Source organism: Carettochelys insculpta, chromosome 3, assembly GCF_033958435.1.
Source record: "Carettochelys insculpta isolate YL-2023 chromosome 3, ASM3395843v1, whole genome shotgun sequence".
Classification (NCBI taxonomy): Eukaryota; Metazoa; Chordata; order Testudines; family Carettochelyidae; genus Carettochelys; species Carettochelys insculpta.
Window position 1 is genome coordinate 108,418,569 of NC_134139.1, and position 23,029 is coordinate 108,441,597.

The 23,029-nt window shown below is 44.2% G+C and overlaps 1 protein-coding gene across 7 annotated transcripts in view; it reads right to left on the reverse strand.

Annotated features, from left to right (window-relative positions):
• AKAP7 (A-kinase anchoring protein 7) overlaps positions 1-16,596 on the reverse strand; it is a 158,081-nt gene extending 141,485 nt beyond the window's left edge. For 3 of the 7 annotated variants that reach the window (XR_012645043.1, XR_012645042.1, XM_074990563.1), the window contains exons 1-3: positions 15,638-16,553; positions 5,369-5,512; positions 4,184-4,320 (exon numbers count right to left, since the gene is read on the reverse strand). Coding sequence is in view for 5 of the 7 variants with exons in the window: in XM_074990563.1 (XP_074846664.1) it covers positions 4,184-4,320; positions 5,369-5,512; positions 15,638-15,893 (537 nt within the window). In the remaining 2 variants the exon portion in view is untranslated. Of the gene's footprint in view, positions 1-4,183; positions 4,321-5,368; positions 5,513-15,637 lie in introns of all 7 variants that reach the window. The other 4 variants (XM_074990567.1, XM_074990566.1, XM_074990564.1 and 1 more) reach the window with 3 other exon arrangements.
• Positions 16,597-23,029: the final 6,433 nt, after the last annotated feature.

Genomic DNA, 23,029 nt, shown 5'->3' on the forward strand with positions numbered 1-23,029 from the left:
TTGGGATGAAATTGACCAACTTGCAGCCTCCATGACAGGGGAAGTCAAAGGATTTGTCAGTAAGGTTAAAGAGCAAAATCCTGACATTCATATCAACCATGGTATCCTCCACCATAAAGCTCTTGTAGCCAACACACTGCCATGAGAGTGAGCTGCTGATTTAGAGCAAGCCGTGAAAAACTGTGAAAAACATAAAATCACGGCCACTGAAATAAAGTTAGTTTGTTATTTTGCATCCACAGATGGGAGCTGAGCATCAGAGTTCACTGTTACACATCAAGGTGCCATGGTTATTGCAGGGGAAGGTTCTCTCCCATGTTCATGAGCTCTGGAGAGAACTGACAGAGTTTTCAACAATGCATGAACTGCTTTATAAAGAGTTACTATCTGATAATTACTGGTGGGAGAAGCTTGCTTATCTCGTGTACATTTTCAGCCATCTGAATGACCTGAATACTGAAATGCAGGAGAACAGCATCACAGATAAACTTCAAAGCTTCAGGTGAAAATGACCTTTTGGGAAGAGACAGTGGCTAATATCATCAGTGGCAAACACAGCTGTCAAAACGCACAACCTCACATTCAAAAATCTCAAAATGCTGCAAGAAAAGTTTGAATTCTACTTTCCCTCTATAAATGTGGAAAACTATGACTGGCTATATGATCCATTTTGTTCACTTTCTTCTGATTCATCACAAAAGCTCCCATTAAAAGAAAAAGAATATGCAGAGCTACAGATGGATCGCCCAATAAAGCAGAAGTTTGGAGATGTGACTTTGGACATGATTTGGCTGACTGCAGTACATGAATACTGACTATCTCGGACCATGCTATTGCTGTACTCTTACCATTTCTGACAACATACCTCTGCGAGCTAACACTTTCAACACTGGCATATGCAAAAAAACAATGGGAGGCAGCGATTGTCAGTGGAGCAATATTTGCAGGTGGCCCACTTGTCAGTTCCTTCCTATATCAAAAGGCTCTGTGCACGCTGGCAGACCCAGGTTTCCCCTTAATCCGAGAAGTTGCTATTTACTCTGTTTTGTGTTTTGCTCTGATCCACTGAATTTCATTTATTTATTGGTTCAATTATTTAATAAAAATTGGTTTGTTGTATGCACTACTATGTTGCAAACCTCTCTAGTAAGACCGTAACCATATTAAACACAAGTCAATGTGACATTTATGAGGGACCGATTCAGCTGGAAAAGTGGGTGTGCCATGGAATTGCTTGTCTCATTGAAGCGTGCCACGTTACTGAACAGGTTGGGAACCATCGCATTGGGAAGTAAGAATGGAGATGTTCCTCTGTTCCAAAGTCAGAAATGGGGAAAAAAAGCAGAGCACAGAGCTTCAACCTGGTATGAGGGTCAGCATACTATACTAGCCACTCTCAACCAGGAATATGTATACCCCTGTGGTTACATAGAGATCTTCCAGGCTATGTCTACACGGCGCCTTAATCTCAAAATAAGGTACGCAATTTGCTCTATGCAAATTGCGTAGCTTATTTTGAGTAGATTTCAAAATAGGCCATTTCGGCATGTGCCGCAGTCTGAACGGCACCATGTGCCATAATGAGCCCTTATTTCGAGGCATCCCTATACGCCTCATGTGAGGTGGTTTACAGGGATGCTGGAATAGCGCACCGGTCATCTCAAACTGTTTTGAGACAGTGGGTTGCATAGACTCAGGCAGCTATTTCAAGACACTTTTGTATCCTGAAATAATGCCCACCGTGTAGACATAGCCCCACGGGGTACATCAACTCATTTAGACACTGTCAGCGGTGACAGAAAGCAGAACAAGGAGCAATGGTCTGAAATTAACAGAGGGAGAGGTGTACATTGGATATTGGGAAAAACTACTTCACCAGGAGGGTGGTGAAGCACTAGAATGCGTTACCTAGAGGTGGAATCTCCATCCCTCGAGATTTGTTAAGTCCCAGCTGGACAAAATCCTGGCTGGGTGACTTAGTTGGGGTTGATCCTGCTTGACGCAGGGGGTTAGACTCGATGACCTCCTGAGGTCCCTTCCAGCCCTATGATTCTATGATTCCAATTTTACAACAGGCTACTTAAAAAACACTAGCAAAATCAGTCAAAACTCAAATTCCACATAAAAACAAAATTCCACATAGATAATGATTTGTTTATACTGCTCTCTACACTGAAATGTAAGTACAGTATTTACATTAAGATTTATTTTGTACTTATATGTGAAACTGAGAAAATAAGCAATTTTTCAGCAATAGTGTGTGTGATACTTTTGTACTTTTATGTCTGATTTTGTAAGCAAGTAGTTTTTAAGTGAGATGAAACTTGTGGGGTAAACAAGACAAATCAGGCTCCTGAAAATGGTACAACAGTCAGGAAAGGTTGATATCCACTCTTCTACACAATCTATACTATTCTAAAGGCAAAATATTGTTCCACAGAAGCACATTTGTGAGTCTCTGGGAAAAGTTCATCCCTAGCATGCCCCTTTGAATTCAGATAACCAAAATTAAATGCATCAGTCAAGGTCCAGATGTACAACCATTTCGCTGACTTGCATTTTCAGCTTTTGTTTATTTGTTTATATAAAGCGAGTCCACCATCAGGGCCCTGGCTTCTGACACGCTCCTGGCTGAGGAAATGGCCACCAAGAACACAATCTTGTAACTGAGGAATAAAAGGGAGCAGGTGGCGAGGAATTCAAAGGGGGGTGCCATAAGTTTAGACAATACCAAATTAAGGTCCCACACCGGCGGGGGTGGGGGGGCGAAACTGTGGTTTGAGCCATTCCATCCCCTTCATGAACCTTTTCACCACAGGGGCCGAGAAGACGGATGACATCCCAGGTCTCGGGTGAAAGACAGAAATGGCTGCTAAATGCACTTTCACTACCAGCAATACACAAGAAGTTGAGAGAGCTCCACCAACCGACAGCACGGCAAGGAGGAACTGAGCAGGGGGTGAGTCAGGCGGTGCGTATATGGGCCACTCTATGGGTGCCACTCCAGGGGGTGCCGCACCAACGCTAGGGCTAGGGCAAAAAGCTTCCGGCAACTGGGCATGCGGCAGCGCACACCCAACTTGGAAGGCACATGAATAATCACTCAAAGAAGAATCAAAGGCTCCTATTTTTAAAAATGTTTCTCTCCCCTGTTGCTATTATTTCATAAATGACTTGAGTGTACAGAGGGAAACAGTAAAACTGACTACACACAAAATGCTGCCAAATCCACAAATCTAACAAACTCGCTAATGAGGAAAAATGTTCTCTGTATTTCAATTAGAGTAATCTGCTCTTACTTGTAAAAGAGATTGGTAAAAACAATTCAGACAGTGTGATTCTTAATTTGACACTGTTCCTTAAAGAATAATATAAAATAATTTGTCATATATCAGGCCAGTAGTTCTACAACTTATTTGATCAGGCCTCCCTTCTTTGTGATGGTAGTTGTTTATGCCCTGCTCCCCCTCCCACCAGAATTTAGATATAACACCACACAGCTCTGAGTAGACAGCAGCTGCTGGCGGGACACCCAGCTTTGAAGGCAGTCCCATGTTAGCAACAGCACAGAAATAAGGGTGGCAAGGGGAAAAACTAAATTCATCAATAACACTTTTCACAGCAGATTTAGGACCACACTGCCACCCCTACTTCTGTGTTGTAGCTGCCACCCTGGGGCTGACACCCAAAGCCCATCAACTCCAGGTGAGGGATTGTGGAGAGGGGGAAACAAGAAGAGATGATATATCCAGGCTACTTCCCAATGAATCGGGATTGCCAACTCTTCCAAACCAGATACCACTGCTTCAAATGGCATCCGGTCAGGAGAGTTGGCAATCCTACCATGCGTGTGTAGGGAGAGTAGAAAGGAGAGGTGAGGGACTGGTTGAGGAAAGAGATTTCAAGTCCAGGTGCTAGGGCCCAACTGTCTCCATTACATGAGTGTATATGACCCTTCTACGTAAGCCCTAGACGCCTGAGGGGGAGAGGAAGAGAGCTGACAGACAGAGCTTTAAAAAAAAAACAATACAGCTCACACCTCCCTAAACACAGTCCTACACCTCCCATCCAAGATCCAACCCACAGTTTGAGAACTGCTGCTACAGGCTAAGTATCGCATGTCTTATTCCTTTTAAAGTAATACTGCCCTTGGAAAAAGAGAATAATAGAAAAAGGACATCACCTTTGGGTTTGTAATTGGAATTGAGATGAAATAGTTTGGGTGAGCCTGCTTTTTTTTTTTTTGACCATCATCTTCAGTCTTCCTTCCAGTAGTTCTTTTTCTCTTCTTTTTTAAATACATTTCAAATGGATTAGTTACTACGGGAGAGAGAAGACAAAACAGTTATTCTGTACACACAGATAAAGAAAATATGTGAACAATAGGAAATAAATATTACACCAACCTGAGCCAGTAATCTAAATGTAAAATCCATTAGATCCAGTGTTCCCTGTAATCTGAGCACTTGGGTGGCCACCCAGGAGAGATTCAAATGCCACCCAGATGCTTACCAGAACACGAATAGCATGTGTTTCAATTGGTGATACACATCCACACGACTCAGTGCACATAAAATTTATTCTGCACAAGGATGGAAAAAATTAGAGGGAACATGGACTATACCCCGTTGAAAGGCCCCCATTCTTACTAAGTTTTCAAAAATACCTATACAGTATTATAGGGATTGCAAGTAGAGTCTTATTTTAGACGACGATGTAAAATCCCATTTAATTGCTAGGTTTAACAAGTTAACCAATTAAACAGGTGCGTGGGAGGGGAGGCAGCTGGGGAGGCTGATTGGAGCAGCCTCCCTGCCATGGACAGGGGGCTGCTCCGGCTCGGATGGTGTGCCCCTGGCTCACCGTGGGTAGAGGACACTCCAGCATGGACGGATCAGCCCCTATCTGCAGCAGCCTGGGCTGGGCACACCTTGGAACACACTCCAAGAGAAGTCCCAGTCTGTGGCAAGGGGGGCACTGCAGCTATCCCTCTCCCCCTACCCCCAGCCCTGGACCATTGTGGATGGCGCTACTTGCGCCCAGCTGGAGCATCCCTGCACACAGCAGCCCTGTGGGGCTGGAGCAACCCCCTGCACACAGTGTGTAGGTGCCTGATCCAGCTCTTACCGGTTAACTGTAACCAGTAAGACTCATCCTTTTACCAGGAGGCCTACCAGTTAACCAGTTACACATTAGCATCACTATCATGAACAGTGGGACAGTCTAATAATGGTGACTATATGGCTAACTCTGCAGTTCAGTTCATGTTTTTGTTCAAATTGCAAGGTCTCCCTGTATGAGCCAACTAACAGACAAGAGCCTAAATGTTTGACGTATGCAAGTTTAAACCAATTTTTAATATACTTACTGCCAATTTCATCTCCAGTAGCTGTATTGGCAAATGGCATTTCTGCCATCAAACAACTGGTAGAGTCAGGAGGAGTTTCTGATCCATTTCCTTTTGTTTTTTCCTTTTGAATGATTTCTTCTTCCTGCACATTTTCCAACCCATCTGGAATATATTTAAAATAACATATTTAGTTTTAGATTTCAAATTGGAGGTAATATATACAATACATATTACTCAGTAGGACCAAACTGCTCTCTTCCATTTCATACACTTTTTTTCCTGCTTCAACTAAAAGCACTTAATCAAATTTGGACTTCAATCCTGACCGCATATTTTAGTGAAGTAAAAGAGTGTATTAGTCCATCTATAGCCACATATGCTGGCTCCATTTCATCTCGCCCAGTCCTAAGGAAAGGCAGGCAGATGAAGACTGAGAAAGTAATGCTCAAACTCGTATTATTTAATTTCTATTTATAAATTAACATATTTTCAAACATTACTTGGTATTTAGTGTAGCTAAAGTCATTGATGTTTAAAATGCATGAGTTGGTCGTTGTTAAAGTTAAGTATTTCTCCACTGATACTGCTCTGTCTCTTTGCAAAGCTCCCATAATTTCCACAGACATCATTAGATGAACTTCTGAAGTGACAACATTCTCTTGTGATGGTGTCTACCTCACACAGAGGGCTTGAAGGGGTAAATTAGGCCAATTAACCTATAAACTGCATTTGGAGGAAAGCTAGGGTGTATTCAGGCGTCTTCAGGCCTAATTACCGATCGAGTCCATCTGGGAGAGGAGCAAAAGAAAAGGGACTGGCAGGAAAATAGTCTGCAGTTATTTCACAGAAGAGGAGAGAAGGGTTTGGGGGTTCATAATCCTAAAAAGCTGCTACTACTTGGGAGGAGTGTGTTTAGGCAGGGGAAGCCAGAAGGTAGGACTGGGAAGGAGGAAGAAATCTGAGACGAGTACCATAGCTTGCAACAATAGCCTGCTTTCTTCCGACAGACATTGGATTGGAACCTAGAATAAAGATTAGGTCTGGGTTTCCCCAACAGTCACAGGAAGAATAGCACAATAAAGGGAAGACTGCCATTTTTGTATGGAGGGCCTTTGCTATTTTGGAGGGCTGAGTCATAAAGAACACCCACCCCAAATCCCAGAGAAAGCAAGAGACCATGGGGGTGAGAAATTGACAGCATGGGACATTAAACCTACACCCAGTTAATTCCCAGAGCAACCAGGGGACCCCATGACACCTTTTTAACACCACCTCATTGCACTGAAGGGTGTTTCTTCTGTCCACTGATCCCTCTCCCAAAAATAATTCAGAGGAGGTTGACTGTCACCTTAAATCACTAGGTAAAAATTCCTCTTTAAAATTCCCCGTTGTGAGTGTATCTTGAATTCAGTGGACTTACTAGTGTGAAAAAACTTAAGTATGTGTGTAATTGCAGCATTGGGGCGTTGGTATGTAACCCAACAAAGTTAAATATTCAGGCTATACAAATGTACAAAATCTCCTCAAATATGAAAACCTGATGGGTAACCCTTAATATTTACAAATAACAACCATTCCTGTAACACTTTAAAGACTAACAAATTTAGTAAACGATAAGTACTTTTGCAATCCAGTCCTCTATAAAGGCAGTAGTGATCAGTTGGTTAGTTGTTCTTTCTGTCAGGAGGAAAACAAGTCAAGGTTCCTTACTCATCACAACTGTAACTTTGTGGGTTTTTTCCACACTCACGGTAAAGCAGTTATCTTTTGTCTGTATGTCAGTGTATTTGTGAGGTGTTTTTTTAAAAACTTTGAAATACAGAACTGCCAAATTTTTGGCAATTCTCTGACACTTTATGCAAAATATTTAAGTAATTATGTTGCATATTTTAATTCATTTGCATATAAATTCCAGTTTCAAAAAAGCATGGATTTATAGCTTATATGTATGCTGCCCTGCTCTTCTATAGGGCAGCACAAGGAAGGTTGCTCTACCAGCATGGCTCAGCTCTGATCTGCATTGATATCTAGCAGTAAGAAGCTTCAGTCAATCTCCAGAGTGAAGAGCTATGAAATTCTTGACATCTCCCCTGAGTCTACTAAATAGTGCAAAGCATGGTAGTGCTGACTTTGTGATGCAACAGCTCGAACTGACACTCACCAAACCTAAATCATATAAAGGCCACCAAATATCCATTATTAGATAGCAACAATCTTTAATTCTGGTGAGTTGGTTGTATTCAAACTTGTGACCTACGGGGACAAAAAGACGCTGAAGATCATTAACAATGTCATGAGGCACCTAATGCCCCTGCTAGAGGCTAATGTTATCTCTTCAGCAAGAGTAAAGGTTTTTTTCCCCAAGAAAAGTAAGGTTTTTTGAGCCAAATTGATAAGTTTTTTACCTTAACATAGGCACCATACTTCCAGCTCTTTGGATTTTGTCAAGAACCTTTAAATTGTTATTCTTAAAGCTCCAGCTTCTAGCATCCAGTGATTGTATGAATATCTTAGCTTCCATTTTTTAACCAGCAACTTTCATCGCTCCATTGTTATAGCACTTGACAAACACCTGGGTCAACTGTCATATGGCCCCTACCCTGTACTTAAAGGGAAAGCAAACATTGACCTAAGCACAAAGACTAAAAATATAATAAATATCCAAGTTTACCTCAGTATGACTTGTAGTATGATATATTAATTTGCTCTAGGTCTGCACACTATCTTTCCTATGTAGGTCATAAATCACAACTAAACCCATAGCTCTTGGACAGACACCATACATGTCTATTACCTTAACTATAGGAACTACTACATGAAATGTGCTGTTATCCTCTGTGAGGAGCATCTGAGAGAGAGAACTCTTTGAAATGACTTTATTACACCAAAATAAACTAGCGGTTGGTTAAGCAAGAGGATTCTGTTCATGCCTCTGTAAGAATTTCGTCTATTGGTTAAAGACATTATAACCATTCCCCTGTTAGAGCATCATGCAGTCACTAAACCTGGGATCATTCATTCTCAAAGCCTGATGATCTATCATTAGAGCTAAAGAAAAATGTACATAAGCATGGAGGCAGCAAGGGACGAATCAGTCTCTCTAGTCTAGTTGCTGAAGAGGGATAAAGACCCACACTGCATTAGCCTGAGCAGACAAACACATCATTTGGCCCATTTGAAAGTCATCATAGCAAGATGGGTGAGACTTAGGATTGTTGTATTACTATTTCTCACAATGCCTTATCCACTCTCTTTTATCTATAAAAGGGGTAAACTACCTCACCTAAGGTAGAAGTCACATGCCTGCGTTAACAATCCTTGGAAATTTCAGAGATGTATTAAGAACAATCAGTAGAGTCCTAGAATCAGAATCCACAGTGCCTTGGCTTACACCTTTCTCCGCTGAATATTCTGTGGGGAAAGAGTTTCTTTCTTAAATGTCTGACATTTTATTAGTAGCACTGAAGCATGTGAAAGACTTTGACAATTTATAGGAAATGTTAAATTGTCTTGTTGTTTGTTAATTATATTTGAATAACCTGGTAATTTCAAAGAGACTTGTCATAGCTCATGTATTTCATATGATATCTATGTATTTTCAATCAGTAATATATTTGCAACTATTACTAAGAGTTCTGAAAGCTGTAGATAAGGTGTCAGAATAAATCACAATTTAATTGTCCCCACTCAATATACTTTGTTTTTCATTTAAGCAGAGCTAAACTCAGTTTCCAAACTTCTTTGTGAGCTACAGGTGGCAGGATATCAAGCCAACAAGATAATGAAAGGGTCAGCCTAACCAATGATTTGTAAGAATGTTTTTCCAGGCTTACTAATTAGACAACATAAATTTATCCACAAGTCATCTGTTCTTATGTTTGCTTCAGACTCTTTCATTTCATTCTAATATTATGTATATCCAATTATATCTTCTATAACATGTAAAACTGAAAACCTCCTTTTCCATCTTTCAACAAAAGCTGTCTACAAAAGCAAGCATACAGCAGAATTCTCCTGGGAAAACTCCACATTACAATAGTGTTAAGTGTACTGGAAAATAAACTTATGTCAGAATTGCAGTTTATCACAGGACACCTCATTACCACAGACAAGCACATTTTCAAAGCTCCACTGGTAACTACTGCAGAAATTCCAAATCTAACCCCAGGGGGAAATTTGGCAGTAAACATCTACATTATGTTCTCGTGGCATGCAAAGCAACCAATGATTTGACAAATGTGTAAAAAAACCTGATCTGTGTTACTAAGATGCTGTGGACTGTTTCTTAGATACCTCATCCCTAGTGCTAGGGAAGATGTCACCTGATTAAGTGATAATTGGCTTCAGCATGGGGGGAGGGGAAATAACAAGCTAAATGGTGATCTCAGTACTGAGACCGTACAGTTGCTGAACTGGATGTTAAACGGCTAAGAAAAAGAGATGAAGAAGGGTTTGTGTAAGCTCAAAAGTTTCTCTCGCACCAATAGACACAGGTCCAATAAAAGATTACCTCACCCACCTTGTTTCTCTCAAAAAAAGACACGTAAGAGTTTCCCTGCTTCCTGAATGGGCATTAAGAAGCAGAGATAAAAGTTCTTCTTTAAGCATTGTTTGAACAATATTATATTAGTATTTAACTTGGACTGTGGTAGGATTCAGATGTCATTGAAGCTGGGGCCCTCCTGCAGTAGATGTGCAAAACTATGAAACGATAATCCCTGCCTCAAAGAGATTATAATCTAAAGCACAACAAACAAACAACAAACAAAACACATAAGCAGGTCATTATATGAAAGGGAGATGGGTTAACAAAAAGAACAAGATATGTGCAATTTAATTGCAACCAATAATGGTATTTAATTTGAAATAGTTTAAGCTAAATAAATTCCTTTAAGAATCCTCCAGGAGACTGATGTAAATGTAATTTATAGGTTCTAGGAACTGGGTGAGTATATGCATGAAACCGTTTTTCTCTGTCCTTCACAAACTAAGAACATGTTTGGACCACACCATTGTGAAAACAGGTGTTTTAGACTTACTGCATATTAAAGCAAGTCACATGAAAGTTCCTGCACCAGATTTCTTCTTTACAGATGTTAATCAAAAATTGTCTCCTTATGTAACTAACTAAAAAAGGTAGTGTGTGTGTGCTGGCTTTGTATTATCTTTTTTCCTCAATTATCTTGTTTTCTCCTGCATTTCCTTTGAAAACACTGTGGCTGTGGCCAAACTTGGCCAAAATTTCGAAATGGCCATGCTAATGGTCAAATCGGAGGATGCTAATAAGGCACTGAAATGAATATTGAGCGCCTCATTAGCATGCTGCCGGCCACAGCACTTCAAAAGTGCCACGTTTCGATCCTGCGCAGCTCTGCTACACGTGGGTTCTTTTTGAAAAGGACCCTGCAGACTTTGAAATCCCCTTATTCCTGTCATCTGATAGGAATAAGGGGATTTCGAAGTCTGCGGGGTCCTTTTGAAAAGGACCCCAGTGTAGCCGAGCTGTGTGCGATCAATATGTGGCACTTTCGAACTGCCGTGGCCAGCAGCATGCTAATGAGGTGCTGAATATTCATTTCAGCATCTCATTAGTATCCTCCAATTTGGCCATTAGGATGGCGCTTTCGAAATTTTGGCCAAGTGTGGCCACAGCCTATGTGAACTATTATGATCAGGGAATCTTACTCATGTGTAAATAAAAATGGCAACTGCATGTTACAGATGAAAGCCATATACAAGTTTAAATGTAGTCTGACTTTAGAAATGCTCTCCACTCACTCCAATCCTTTAGAATATACAGAGTCCACATTTCCAGTGAGGCATCGAGAAGATCATAGACCTGGATTTCTTAGATCACAAGCCTGCAACTGATGCCTACGACAAGCTCCAATGAAGCCAGTGCAGCTCCACATAAACACAGGGATCTGTCCATATGGAGTTGGTTATGGGACTGGAGCCAGTATGCATGTTGGCATTTGTACAGATGTTACTTCCTCCCTTTTCTGTTTGCTAAGAAAGCAGTATATTAAAAGACAAATGCCACTGAAAAATTCTGCATGCTTACAATAACTGATGGGCAGAGCAGAGAAACAATTAGTCTTAGCAATGTCCCTCTTTAAGCCACTGAGTGATGGATGTGCAAATGGCCTAAGTTGGCAAGCTCCAAAAGTGTGCCTAAATCCTTTAGGGTGAGTTCCAAGTAAACAATCCCCTCCTTTTTCATTCACTAAAATGAGCTAGTCATTACTCAAAGAAAACAGCACAGTAACAAAGTATTTCTAAGCACTAAATCTAATGAAAGAGAAGAGGCTTTCTCCTTTTCAAAAGTCCTACATTCAACAATAGTTTAAACTGACATCTTGCTAGTCTGATACTGATTTAACAGAAAACACTTTGTAGAAGAATACTTCGACTACAAAAGCTGTTGAAAGTTCAAGGGCGATGTTAATTTTAGTTATCTTAGTCAGTACTTTGTAATTTTAGTATGAAACTGCAATATTCCCTCATTTTTATTAATTTAAATGGATGCTGCACTCCTTAACTTTTTTAAGTGGACCACTCATAGTTAAGGAGCTATCAGTTTCATTATTGCTACTAGTTTGAAAACTTTTGTGTGTGTGTGGTATGTATATAAAACTATTTGTGTGTGATAGCATTTCTTTAAGTAGACTGCAATTTTCTCATTCTATTTCTCGACTGAAGTCTGATTACACTAGACCAAAAGTTAGGGATTCCAGTGAAACTACTCTACCTTATGCTTAAATCACTTTTGTTAACCTATTTGTGATTCAGTGGCTACATCTACACTAGCCAAAGACTTCGAAATTGACATGCAAATGGCCATTTCAAAGTTTACTAATGAAGTGATGAAATACATATTCAGCACCTCATTAGCACGTAGGCGGCCACAGCACGTCGACATTGATGCAGCTCGCCGCCGCGCGGCTCGTCCAGACGGGGCTCCTTTTCGAAAGGACCCCGTTTTCTTCGAAGTCCCCTTATTCCCATCTACTCATAGGAATAAGGGGACATCAAAGCAGCCAGGGTCCTTTCGAAAAGGAGCCCCGTCTGGACGAGCCACGTCAATTTCGAAGTGCCGCAGCCGCCTGCACGCTAATGAGGCGCTGAATATGTATTTCAGCACTTCATTAGTAAACTTCAAAATGGCCATTTGCATGTCAATTTTGAAGTTTTTGGCTAGTGTAGACACGGCCAGTATGTTTCATCCAAGTTTTCTAGTATAAAAATGAGAGCACCTTTCATTGAAGGAAGAAGCATCTGAATTTAAAATGGGCAAGAGTGAAAAAATCTGACTTCCAATCACTTAAAATGCACTGTGGCTAACAAAAGAAATATAAGGAGAGAGGGACAGTTTCCATCTATTTAGATATATCTGACTGCATTCCTGCTTTACTCCCTTTCAAGGTGAGACCAGTGCCCATAGCCCAGGGCGTTGGGCATCCTCCTGGGAGGAAGTGAGAGAACAAAGTTCAAATTTCTGCTCAACTTCATGCTGAAGGGGGAGTGAACATAACAGCCATACTGGCTCAGACCAAAGGTCCATCTAACCCAGTATCCTGTCTTCTGACAGTGACCAATGCCAAGTTGCCCCAGAGTGACTGAAGCAAACAGGTAACAATCTCTCTCCTGCCATCCATCTCCAGATTCTGACAAACAGAACTAGGGACACCATTCCTTCCTTCCTTCCTCACTTGGACAAAGTCAGTGATGAGGGAAGTTGTACCACTTACTTCACTGGTGTTTCAGGCAGGGCCTGATCTGGTTGGTCTAAAAAAAGCAGCTTAACTGATTAGGCACTAAGGCAAGATAGGCAGGGGAACACCAAGGTTGAGGATTCTGTTAGGGCTTAGGCAGGAGCTGGGTACCCAGGTATCAGGACTGAGGCACTTGCTTGCATGCGCACTGGCAGATTTTTAGCTGCCTTTTGAGATTTTCAGCAGAAATTTCAAAACCTAAGGACTTCAGATGTTCTGTGTGTGGTGGCAGCTGAGCAAGAATTTTGAGGATTGAAATGGTTTTGTAGCTCTAGCTCCCCCAGTGTTTAAACTGTCTCTTTTAACAGAAATGAAGGATGTAGGTGTATGTTAAAACTATACATAAGCTGTGGCCACACTTGGCCAAAATTTCGAAAGGGCCATGCTAATGGCCAAATCAGAGGATACTAATGGGGTGCTGAAATGAATATTCAGTGCCTCATTAGCATGCTGCTGGCCGCAGCACTTTCAAAGTGCTGCGTTTCGATCGAGCGTGGCTTGGCTACATAGGGCCCTTTTCAAAAGGACCCTGCAGACTTCGAAATCCCCTTATTCCTATTGAAAAGGGCCCCATAGAGCCAAGCCATGAGCAATCGAAACACAGCACTTTTGAAGTGCTGTGGCCAGCAGCATGCTAATGAGGCGGTGAATATTCATTTCAGCGCCTCATTAGTATCCTCTGATTTGGCCATTAGCATGGCCCTTTCGAAATTTTGGCCAAGTGTGACCACAGCCATAGAGTTTAAGATTTACAATTGGATATAACTATTTATGGTTACTATCTGTACACTATTAACATTACTGTCAAACTGCAAACTACAAGTATTTTCCCTTGATGATAAGCTAATCATAAAAACTGGAGCCTAGCCATATCTGTGTCTTACTGGTACAGATGATCTTCCATCCACTCAGTTGGCTGCTGGAAAAAATATACCAAAGTTTATTGAAAGATTAATGCTGCCACTTTGTGCAATATTATCTCCACCTGTTCTTTAAGATACTACAGGAGGCAATATCTGCTCAGATTTTCCTGCACTGACCTGACAAGGTGACTGCCTGAGTTGGTAAGTGTTGATATACCTTAAAAAAACAACTGGAATTAAAAGCTGCTATGTGGGCACAACCCTGGTCTGTTGTATTGTTAGATGAGTCACATTCACTGCAAAACAGAGCTTTTTTATCTGTGCAGTTTTAAGCTTGTCTGCACTGAGTGATTGTCAATGCAGTGATCCCTGAGAGGTAGATTTAGCAAGTGTACTGAAGACCCTCTAAATCAATCACCAATCACTTTATTGTTGACTTTGGTACTCAACCAGTAGGAAAAAGGTAAGGTAAGTTGACTGGAGAGTTTCTCCCATCAATCTCACACAGTGGATACTTTGCACTAATTCAACCTAAAGTAGGCAGACTCCACCTGGGGTATTCATGTAGATGGAGTTGCATAATTAGGTTGACTTTGCCCAGTAGTGTAGGCCTACCCTTTAGTCTCTCCCTATACTGAAAGACTAAGCCAACCTGCCCATAGGATGAGGTGGGGCAGCTGCCCCTAGCCCCACAGTTTTGGGAATCCTGCAGCAGCTGTCCCACCTCATCCTATGGACAGGAGGGGCAGCTGGGGCACTACCTGGGGCCAGGGTTGTGAGCGGTGGTGGCAGCAGGAGGTTGCCTCTCTTCCTCCCCTCCCCCCAACTCCCTAGCAGGTAGCAAAAGCCTACTCTGCTGCACCTCACTTCTTCACAACAGACCAGGAGGGGCAGCACAGTGAAGCAGGCTGCTGCTCCTGTCCCACGTGGTAAGTAGGGGAGAAAGACAATCCCCTGCTGCTGCTACCACCCTGTATGCAACCCTGACCCCAGGTAGTCCTGTCTCTGTTGTTGGGGTGAGGGGCAGAGAAGAGTGGTTGCCCCGGACCTGCCCCACCCGAGGGAGGGAGGATGCTGCATGTTTCACAAGGAGGATAGTGTTGTTTACCGACGGGGACCCTGGAAATGTGAGCTTGCGCCGCCCTAGCCCTGGGGAATGACTTCACCTCACTGACCTGTCTTGGCAGCTCCCAACTGCGAAGAGAAGGCTAAAACCTATTTACAACGTGAGCGCATAGGGTGGAGCAGGGACACCTACCCTGCTGGCCGTAGAGACGGTGTCTGTTACCAGTGCAGCTTGGGTAAAAGGACCTGGCAGCGCCCTGAAGCCGCCCGCGAGATGGGAGAGGGGATTTCCGGCCGCGCAAACGCACAGGCCCTGTTAAGTGGGGGTGATTCCCAGACGGGCCTGGCCCGGGAGAGGAGAGCGGGGCGGCACCGCCTCAGGGCAGCCAGGCTGCAGCGCAGGGACGTGGTGCAGGCGGCCGCTTAGCACCAGGCGCTGCTAGCCGCGGGGGGCTGGCCGGGCCGGGCTCTCAGCGGAGCGGGCTGCACAGCAGGGCCCGGAGCGGGGTTGAGACGGGGTGGGGGCAGAGCCGGCTGCGCCCGGGATCCACGCCTGGGGCTCTCGAGCCCGGCCGCCTCCTCACCATGTTCCAGGGACTCGCTGGCGGCGGGGGGAGGGTCCCCGGCGGCCTCCGGCCCCTGTGCCGCCTGCCAGGCGGGCGAGGGCGGCGCTGCCCCTCCGCACTGCGCCATCGAGCGGCCTGGCCCCAGCGCCCGAGCGGCCCCTGCTGCCCGCTGCTCCCCACAGCCAGTCGGCGGCGCCCTTCGTGCCGGGGCGGGGTCAGCAGCCTCCCACAGCCGGGCGCAATGGAGTCGGAGAGTCGGCAGCAGTCGCCGCATCGCGGGAGGGCGGGGGCGAGATTCGTCCCTCGGGACGGGACAGGGGCCAAACTCGGCCACCGCGCCCCAGCGTGGGAGGTGGGGAGCGAAGGGCGAAACTCGGTCCCAGAGCACTTGAGAGAAAGGCGGCAGTGAGACTCCCGGAGACTACAACTCCCATCGGGCAATACGCGGGACGCTGCGCGTTGGCGTCAGCGTGTTGCACGCTGGGATCGATGCTCTGGGCGCGGGGAGGTATCGATGCCCCTGCTGGGAGTCAGCCGTGTGGCTTTGCCGCATGAGCCTGCCCTGAGGCCACGCGCCGCGGCCGGCTCCTGCAAACCCTGCTCCGGACAGTGCAACCCCTCGCCTCTCGGGGCGGCAGCTGCGGCCTGGCCACGCGTCCATCAGGAAATGAAGTGCGAGACTGCAACCTCCCACTGAGAGCTGCGCCCCGTTAGCGTCTCCCCGTGCGCGTGGTGGTGAAATTAACAAACACGTCTTCCCGCAAATACAATGAATTACTTGTTTGTCCAGTGGCTGCTTTGGAGTTCCAGCTAAACAAAATGTATCTAAAGTTATCTAGAAATATACTACCTAGAGTGCCAACAGGCACCTGGCCATTTCCTGGGGGTACCCTATTTGCCCCCCCCACCCCCACCCCGCCTGCGAGGGACTGTATCTCCATCAGTAGTTACCAGTCCACCTTGTATTATGCATACTGCAACACAATTCTGGGGTAAATTAAGTGAATAATAAGACCTAAGAGGTAATTGTCCTGCCATACTCAGAACTGTTGTGGCCTTAGCTGGAGTATTCTGTCCAATTTTGTACAACACATGAATACAAATGAGGATGAATGGGAGAGAATCCCTGACCTATGAAGTAAATGTAAAAAAACTGCACGTTTTGTCTTGAGAAAATAATATGTACTGCAGGCAAGGGGACCCTGGAAGCTCAGCTCCTGACTGCTCTAGACAGCTGAGTCACGGGCAGCTGGGGGCCCTGTAGCTTTGGGCTAGGACCCCAGGGTAGTGTGGGGCCCCAGAGTCCTGGTAAGTATTTAAATATGTTGAATGTTGTTATAAAGAGGACTGTGAGCATTCTCCCTGTCCACTAAAGGTTTGACAAATAGGCTCAATCTACAGCAAGAGAGACTTAGGTTAGATACTAGAGAAAACCACTAAGGCTATGCTTTTGTCACAGAGGTGGAAGTCATGGAATCTAACTTCCAGAGATGCGCTCATCCCTCGTTAACGAGCATAATTGGTTCCTAACTTTCTGCTCGTAGGCAAAAACTCGTAAGAGGGACATTACATTACCATTAAAATACATATAAAAGTATCTGATTAGTTCCTAATGCTCCAAACTCAGGGAAAGAATGGCAGCATGTGGTGCTGCTTTTGAAAGGTAAGTGACCCTTGGGTTGATAGTGGGAGTTTTAAAGGCTGGGGGAGGTTTGGGGCCATGAGTGGGAGGGAGGATTAAAACCTGCAAGCGGCTCCAGTGGAGGAGGAGGAGGAGGCGGTGGCAGCGGCAGCGGCAGCTTGTTCCTCCGGGCTGCACCAGAGGTACCTGGGGGACGTTTAACTGGCTGGGGGCTTCAGAACAGAACAGGATGGGGTGGGTGTTGGGAGCTGGCTGTGGTGGGGGTGGTGTGGGGAAGCTATGGGCTGTGGGAATGGTGGGACCAGGTGGGGGGGGGGCGTCGTGTGTGGGCAGTTGCTGCAGTGGGAGTGTTGGGAGTGGGCTCGGTGGGGCTGCTGATCTCCCCCAGCCAGGGACCCTGTGGCTAGCTCATATAAGCGGGGGAAGTTCACTTGCCTAGTAAACAATGTTAAGTATATATGTCCCTCATTTTAGTGAGCACTTGTAAGTAAAGTGCTTGTTAAATGAGGGATGAAGGTATGTGTTGTCTGTGGTAGCAGCACCTGGGACCCTTGTAGGCTGCAGGGCCCTGGGAGTAGCAGCTGCTGTGGGAGGCAGGGTGCAAAACAGTTCCCAGCCCTTACAGATGTAATGGGAGCTCTGCAACTCCCAGCTGTTGTGAGTGGCAAGGGCACCACACCATACCGAGCTGCTGTGTGCAGGGAGGCCCTGGGATCTCTGAGCCACTGCAGGCAAGGGGACCCTGGGAGCTCAGCTCCTGACTGCTGTAAACAGGTGAGCCAGGGGCAGTAGTGGACCCTGTAGCTCTGAGCTGGAACCCCTGGGGTAACGAGGGACCCCCCCCCCAAGTCCTGAATTTTATCATGAATATTTTTAGTAGAAGTCTCAGATAAGTCATGGGCTTCTGTGAATTTTTCTTTATTGCCCAGGACCTATCTGAGGGATAGCCATGTTAGTCTGTATCCACAAAAACAATGAGAAGTCCTGTGGCATCTTATAGACTAACAGAATTTTTGGAGCATAAACTTTAGTGGACAAAGATCCGTTTCCCCAAGTGCAGTGGGATGGAGGTTCCTGAGGCAGGTCTAATTATACAGGCTCATGAGAAGAAGGGAGCATCAATCAAGAGGAACGCCAGAGTTGATGAGGTCAATTCAGTCAGGCAGGATGTGGCCACTTCCAGCAGCTGCAGTGGAGGTGTGAACATTTCAAAGTTTTGGGCTAGTGTAGACATAGCCCAAGAAAAGAGAAATTGCTCTTGTAGTGGGCCAGCCACTCCCAGTCTCTGTTCAGTCATGACCAATCTGGTACTTCTACAAAAAATGTTAGTGACAAAGCTTTAGTTGTAACTCAAATGGTTGTTAAACTCTGGAAGTAGGATTCCAAAGAAAGTGGTGGAGTCCCCATCAGCAGAGGACTTTAAAAAGAGGCTGGACAAACACTTCTCAGCCAGGAATAGTCTTGGTTTGTTTAATTCTACATTAGCACAGGGTGCTAGACTTCTCAAGGTCTCTTTTGAGCTATATATTTCTATGATCTGCGATGGTGATCAGGGTGCTGGATTCCTCCCAAAAGTAAATTAGAGAGCACATTAGTGCACAGTGGGAAGAGGCAGCATGGCTGCAGAGCCCTGTGGGAGCACACTGAACCCCATAGCTGCTTGGCGGTGCTCCACGCCCCCATAGCCAGCTGCAGGGCTAAACTCTTGGCCCTTGGCAGTGGGGGACTGCAGCCATGCTGCTGCTTCCCCTAAGCATTCCTGTCCTCTTCCCCACCCCCCTGCATTCCCTCCTTGATCTTAAGCACCACATATAGGCTGTTTGCAGTGCTGCCAAAGCTGTGGGAGGGTGAGGGAGGAGTTGCTGATCTTAGAGCCTGGCTTTTCCCCTCGAGTGCTCTAGCCTGAGAGCACCCACAGCAATGTCAGACCAAATGGTGCCAGACTATGGAAGCCCAGACCATGAACCTGTCTTGGGTGAGCTCTGGGGGTACAGCTTGGGTGGGGGGGAGGATTTTGGGACACCTACTAGTACTGGGGAGGTTTCTGAGGACCTGGAGCTTGTGCTCCAGGACATCCACTGGAGCTCTGGGGGTGGCTCTGGCCAGAGGCATCCACTAGTGTTCCAGGTGGTGCAGTGTGAGTCTGTTGCTGGCAAGGGCATCCGAGGACCACTGCTGCTAGCAGGGAGTGGCCTGGGACTGCTGCTGCTGGGGGATGGGTATGGCCCAGTATCATCACCAACACCTGTGTGGGAAGGTGGTCCAGGGCCACCGCAGTTGCAGCTGGCTTTGGGGCCACTTGAGCTGCTCCATTGGTACCTGCGGTGCTCTGTCAGCCTGGGGATCATTTGCAGCTGGAGGCTACAGAGGTCACAGAAGTCACTTCTTGCCAGTCTCGCAGACAGACTATAGATAATGAGGGGCAACGGAGGAAGGGGTCATACGTACAAATGGTTTAATGCAGCCTTTCCCAAAGTGTGGTCGACAGCCCAGTACCAGTCCTTAGATAATATAAAAATTATCACTATGTGCTATTATTATTATATATTTATTTTATATATGTTTATATTTCTGGGCTGCAAAAAAAGGTACTGAAAAAAACAGTTCCACCTATATAAAGTTTGGGCAACCCTGATTTAAAAACAGATGGCTGTAACTCAAAAGCCATAGATAGGTAAGCTTACAACATGGCCTATTTTCAAGAATTGTTAGTTGCAGGTGTCAGAACAAGTGTTATAATCTGTTGATAAATGTTTTAACTGATAGTTTTTCATTTGTAGTGTGTTTCTATAATAGAATACATATGAGAAAAATAAAGTGTCGGAGTTAAAGTTGTGCTTTGAAAAAGACATTTGTATTGGAAAAGATTAATGTAGTTTGTTTATTATGTGGACTATGAAAGAATTGTGGATTTCTTATTAATTTCTTGCCTTTATGTTCTTTGATTTTTTTTTTTTTTGTATATAATGGATACTTATGTAAAGTGTTCTTTGCGAACTAAATTATCTGTTGTTTTTTTTTTTTGTTTGCTTGTCTGTTTGTTTTTTTTTTTAAATGAGGGTTGTTGTTGTTTTGTGTGGGTAATTGATTTCTACCCATGCCTTTTTTAGATGTGTAATCTCTTTAGAGACATTTTAATTTGTTTAACATCCTTTACACATAATGGACAATACTATCTATGCTTAGGGCACCAGATGTGTAACTTACGCTTCCAAAATACAGGATTTGGACACCACTTCAGGATCTTGCAGTGTTCTGCAAACTATGAGTACAAAGCAGGAAACTAAATCATTTAAAGAACTACGTTTTTGTTTCTCGTGTTCTTGCCAAAGAAAACTTGCCTCTAAGCAAAAAAGATTCACTTTCCTGGGAAAACTGACAAATCCAGTCTGCAAAGCCAGAATGTCATTGAACATTTAAGAGTGGTAGGAAACTCTGATACATTTTGGGACATGACACATCCTATACTGAAGGAAAAGCATGTGGCTCACTTTTTTTTCCACAGTCTTTTGGGATCAAAGGGTGGGGAATTTGGATTTGATGGCTCAAAATTGTTGTCCAGTTTAATCAACTTATATGTTCTGACCCACACAAACTTTTTAAGAAAAATACAAAACTAGAAAGTGTCTTATTAGGAGAGACAATCCATATGTGGGCATAAGTGTTAGAAAACGGTTTTAATTTAAATTTAGTAAATATTGCCAACTAGCTGTGGCAGTCATGTAGCTATTTCCTTTCCAGCTGAGGGGGGTAGATCCCACATTCCTTGTATAAGAAACACTAAGTTCACTGGCAGTCCTAGGCAAGTAAGGAATGCAGCAAACATCTCAAAATTAAATTATTCTGGATCAGGATAAAGAAAAGACATAGTTACTAACTAGTCAGACATTTGTTAGTCTAGCTCCTTTAGAACCTTAGCAACTCAAATTCACTTTTCCATCTATTGTGCTTCTTGCCTTCCCCTCCATTCCTACTGTGATCTGGGTTCTTTTCCCTCTTCCACCCAGAAAACCCGGTTATTGAACTAACATGAAATTATTTATTAGTTGCATTTCCATTGATACATGCCTGCCTTTCTCTTGTCAGCCTTCTTATGTCATTGTATGCATTTTCTTCCATCTTTCATTTGCATGGTTTTTGTAAGAGGAGTAGGAACTGTGTCTTACTACAAAGGGTCAGATAAAAATGCCCACTAAATGCCCACTTTCTAGGTTATAAGAAGCACTATACAATCTGTCTTCAGGTTGAGATCATCATTATTCACCCCACTGACATTCCCATAGTCTTCTTTGTAATGCATGGCAGCTGTGCTTTATTACTTTATGGCTACATCTACACTAGCCCCAAACTTCAAAATGGCCATTGAAATGCATTTCAGCGCTTCATTAGTAAACTTCGAAATGGCCATTTGAATGGCCATTTTGAAGTTTGGGGCTAGTGTAGACACAGCCTATGAGTGTTATCGGCATCCGTTCTTCAGATATTTAATCCGTACTAGTCTTATTCAGATCTAGCAAGAGAATGTTTGTGCTCTGGTGCCATCTGGAAGACCCTGGCTACCCTTTAGATCTAACAGGAGAACCTAGATTTTGAGCTTTGGCCCAGTCTGCAAGACCCTGGCTAACAGGTAAGTTGATTGGCACCTGGACATATAGTAAATCTTACCATGTACTCCATGACTGAAAACACTTATCAAAATATATTTCTTCAATGTTATACTCCTCCCTACCCTGTTGGGAGAAGCTGATGGTAGCTGATACTGGTATTGCAGTGCAGTGGCTCAGAAAACTACACTTCTTAACATTTTGACAACATACTTTTGCCAGGCATTTGTCCTTTTTAATCACACCTTTTCTCAAGATAATTTATATTTCAGACAGATGCCTCAAATGTCTGCGTAGGTGGTGCTTTCACTTTGCAGATGAGGCACAGCTAATTCCATGTTTGAGTACAAAATTGTTCCCCAGGGAGAGTGCCCATTTGATTATTGAGAAAGAGAGGCAGTAGTAATGAAGCAGTCCAAAAAGTCTCTCAAGTACGACCTGCTCTGTAATTACTTCTCATTGAGCATCCATCTGCTCCCTTACATAGATTGAATACCATGAAGGACGTTAATGCCTGTTTGATACAAGGGTACCTAGCATGCCAATCATATATGTCCAGAGCACAACACTGCTGAAGAAAGGTCATGCCAGTGTTGGGTTTGTGGTTTTTTTTTTTTCCCCCCACCCCCACCCCCCAAAGAGAAGTTGAAGATTTGGACACACTGAACCAGAAGCCCATTACCATCTTGAGGGGTGGGGCTTCTTGAGGGGCACACCCATCAGGAGAAGACTAACGAGCTCCTCTGAGCTCAGACATTACCAGGTAGACTCACTTGTAAAGCTTAGTCCTGCTGGTGGAAGCAAGCTTCAAAGGGAGAAGCTTATCACAGGAAGAGGCAGCAACCAGGAGGAAAGTGACTGTGTTTCAAAAGTAGATGACTGATATAATCTGTCTGTCAGGTGGAACCAGCAGCTAAGGCTGGGTTCAATATCTGTGGCTTCCTCTCCATCTGTCCAATACAGAACCAGCTTGAGTCCCCACCAGTAGCCTGGGAAATTCACACAACACTCCTTGGTGCCTCTGAGAGGCAATACTTCCCCACTCACAAGCACAGAGTCTGAGTGTAGAAAATAAACTTTTTAGTAAGAGGGAAGTAACTTGGCATTAAAATTTGGGAAAATAGCACAAACAGAGTTCATAAACAAAAATCTTGAGTACAAATC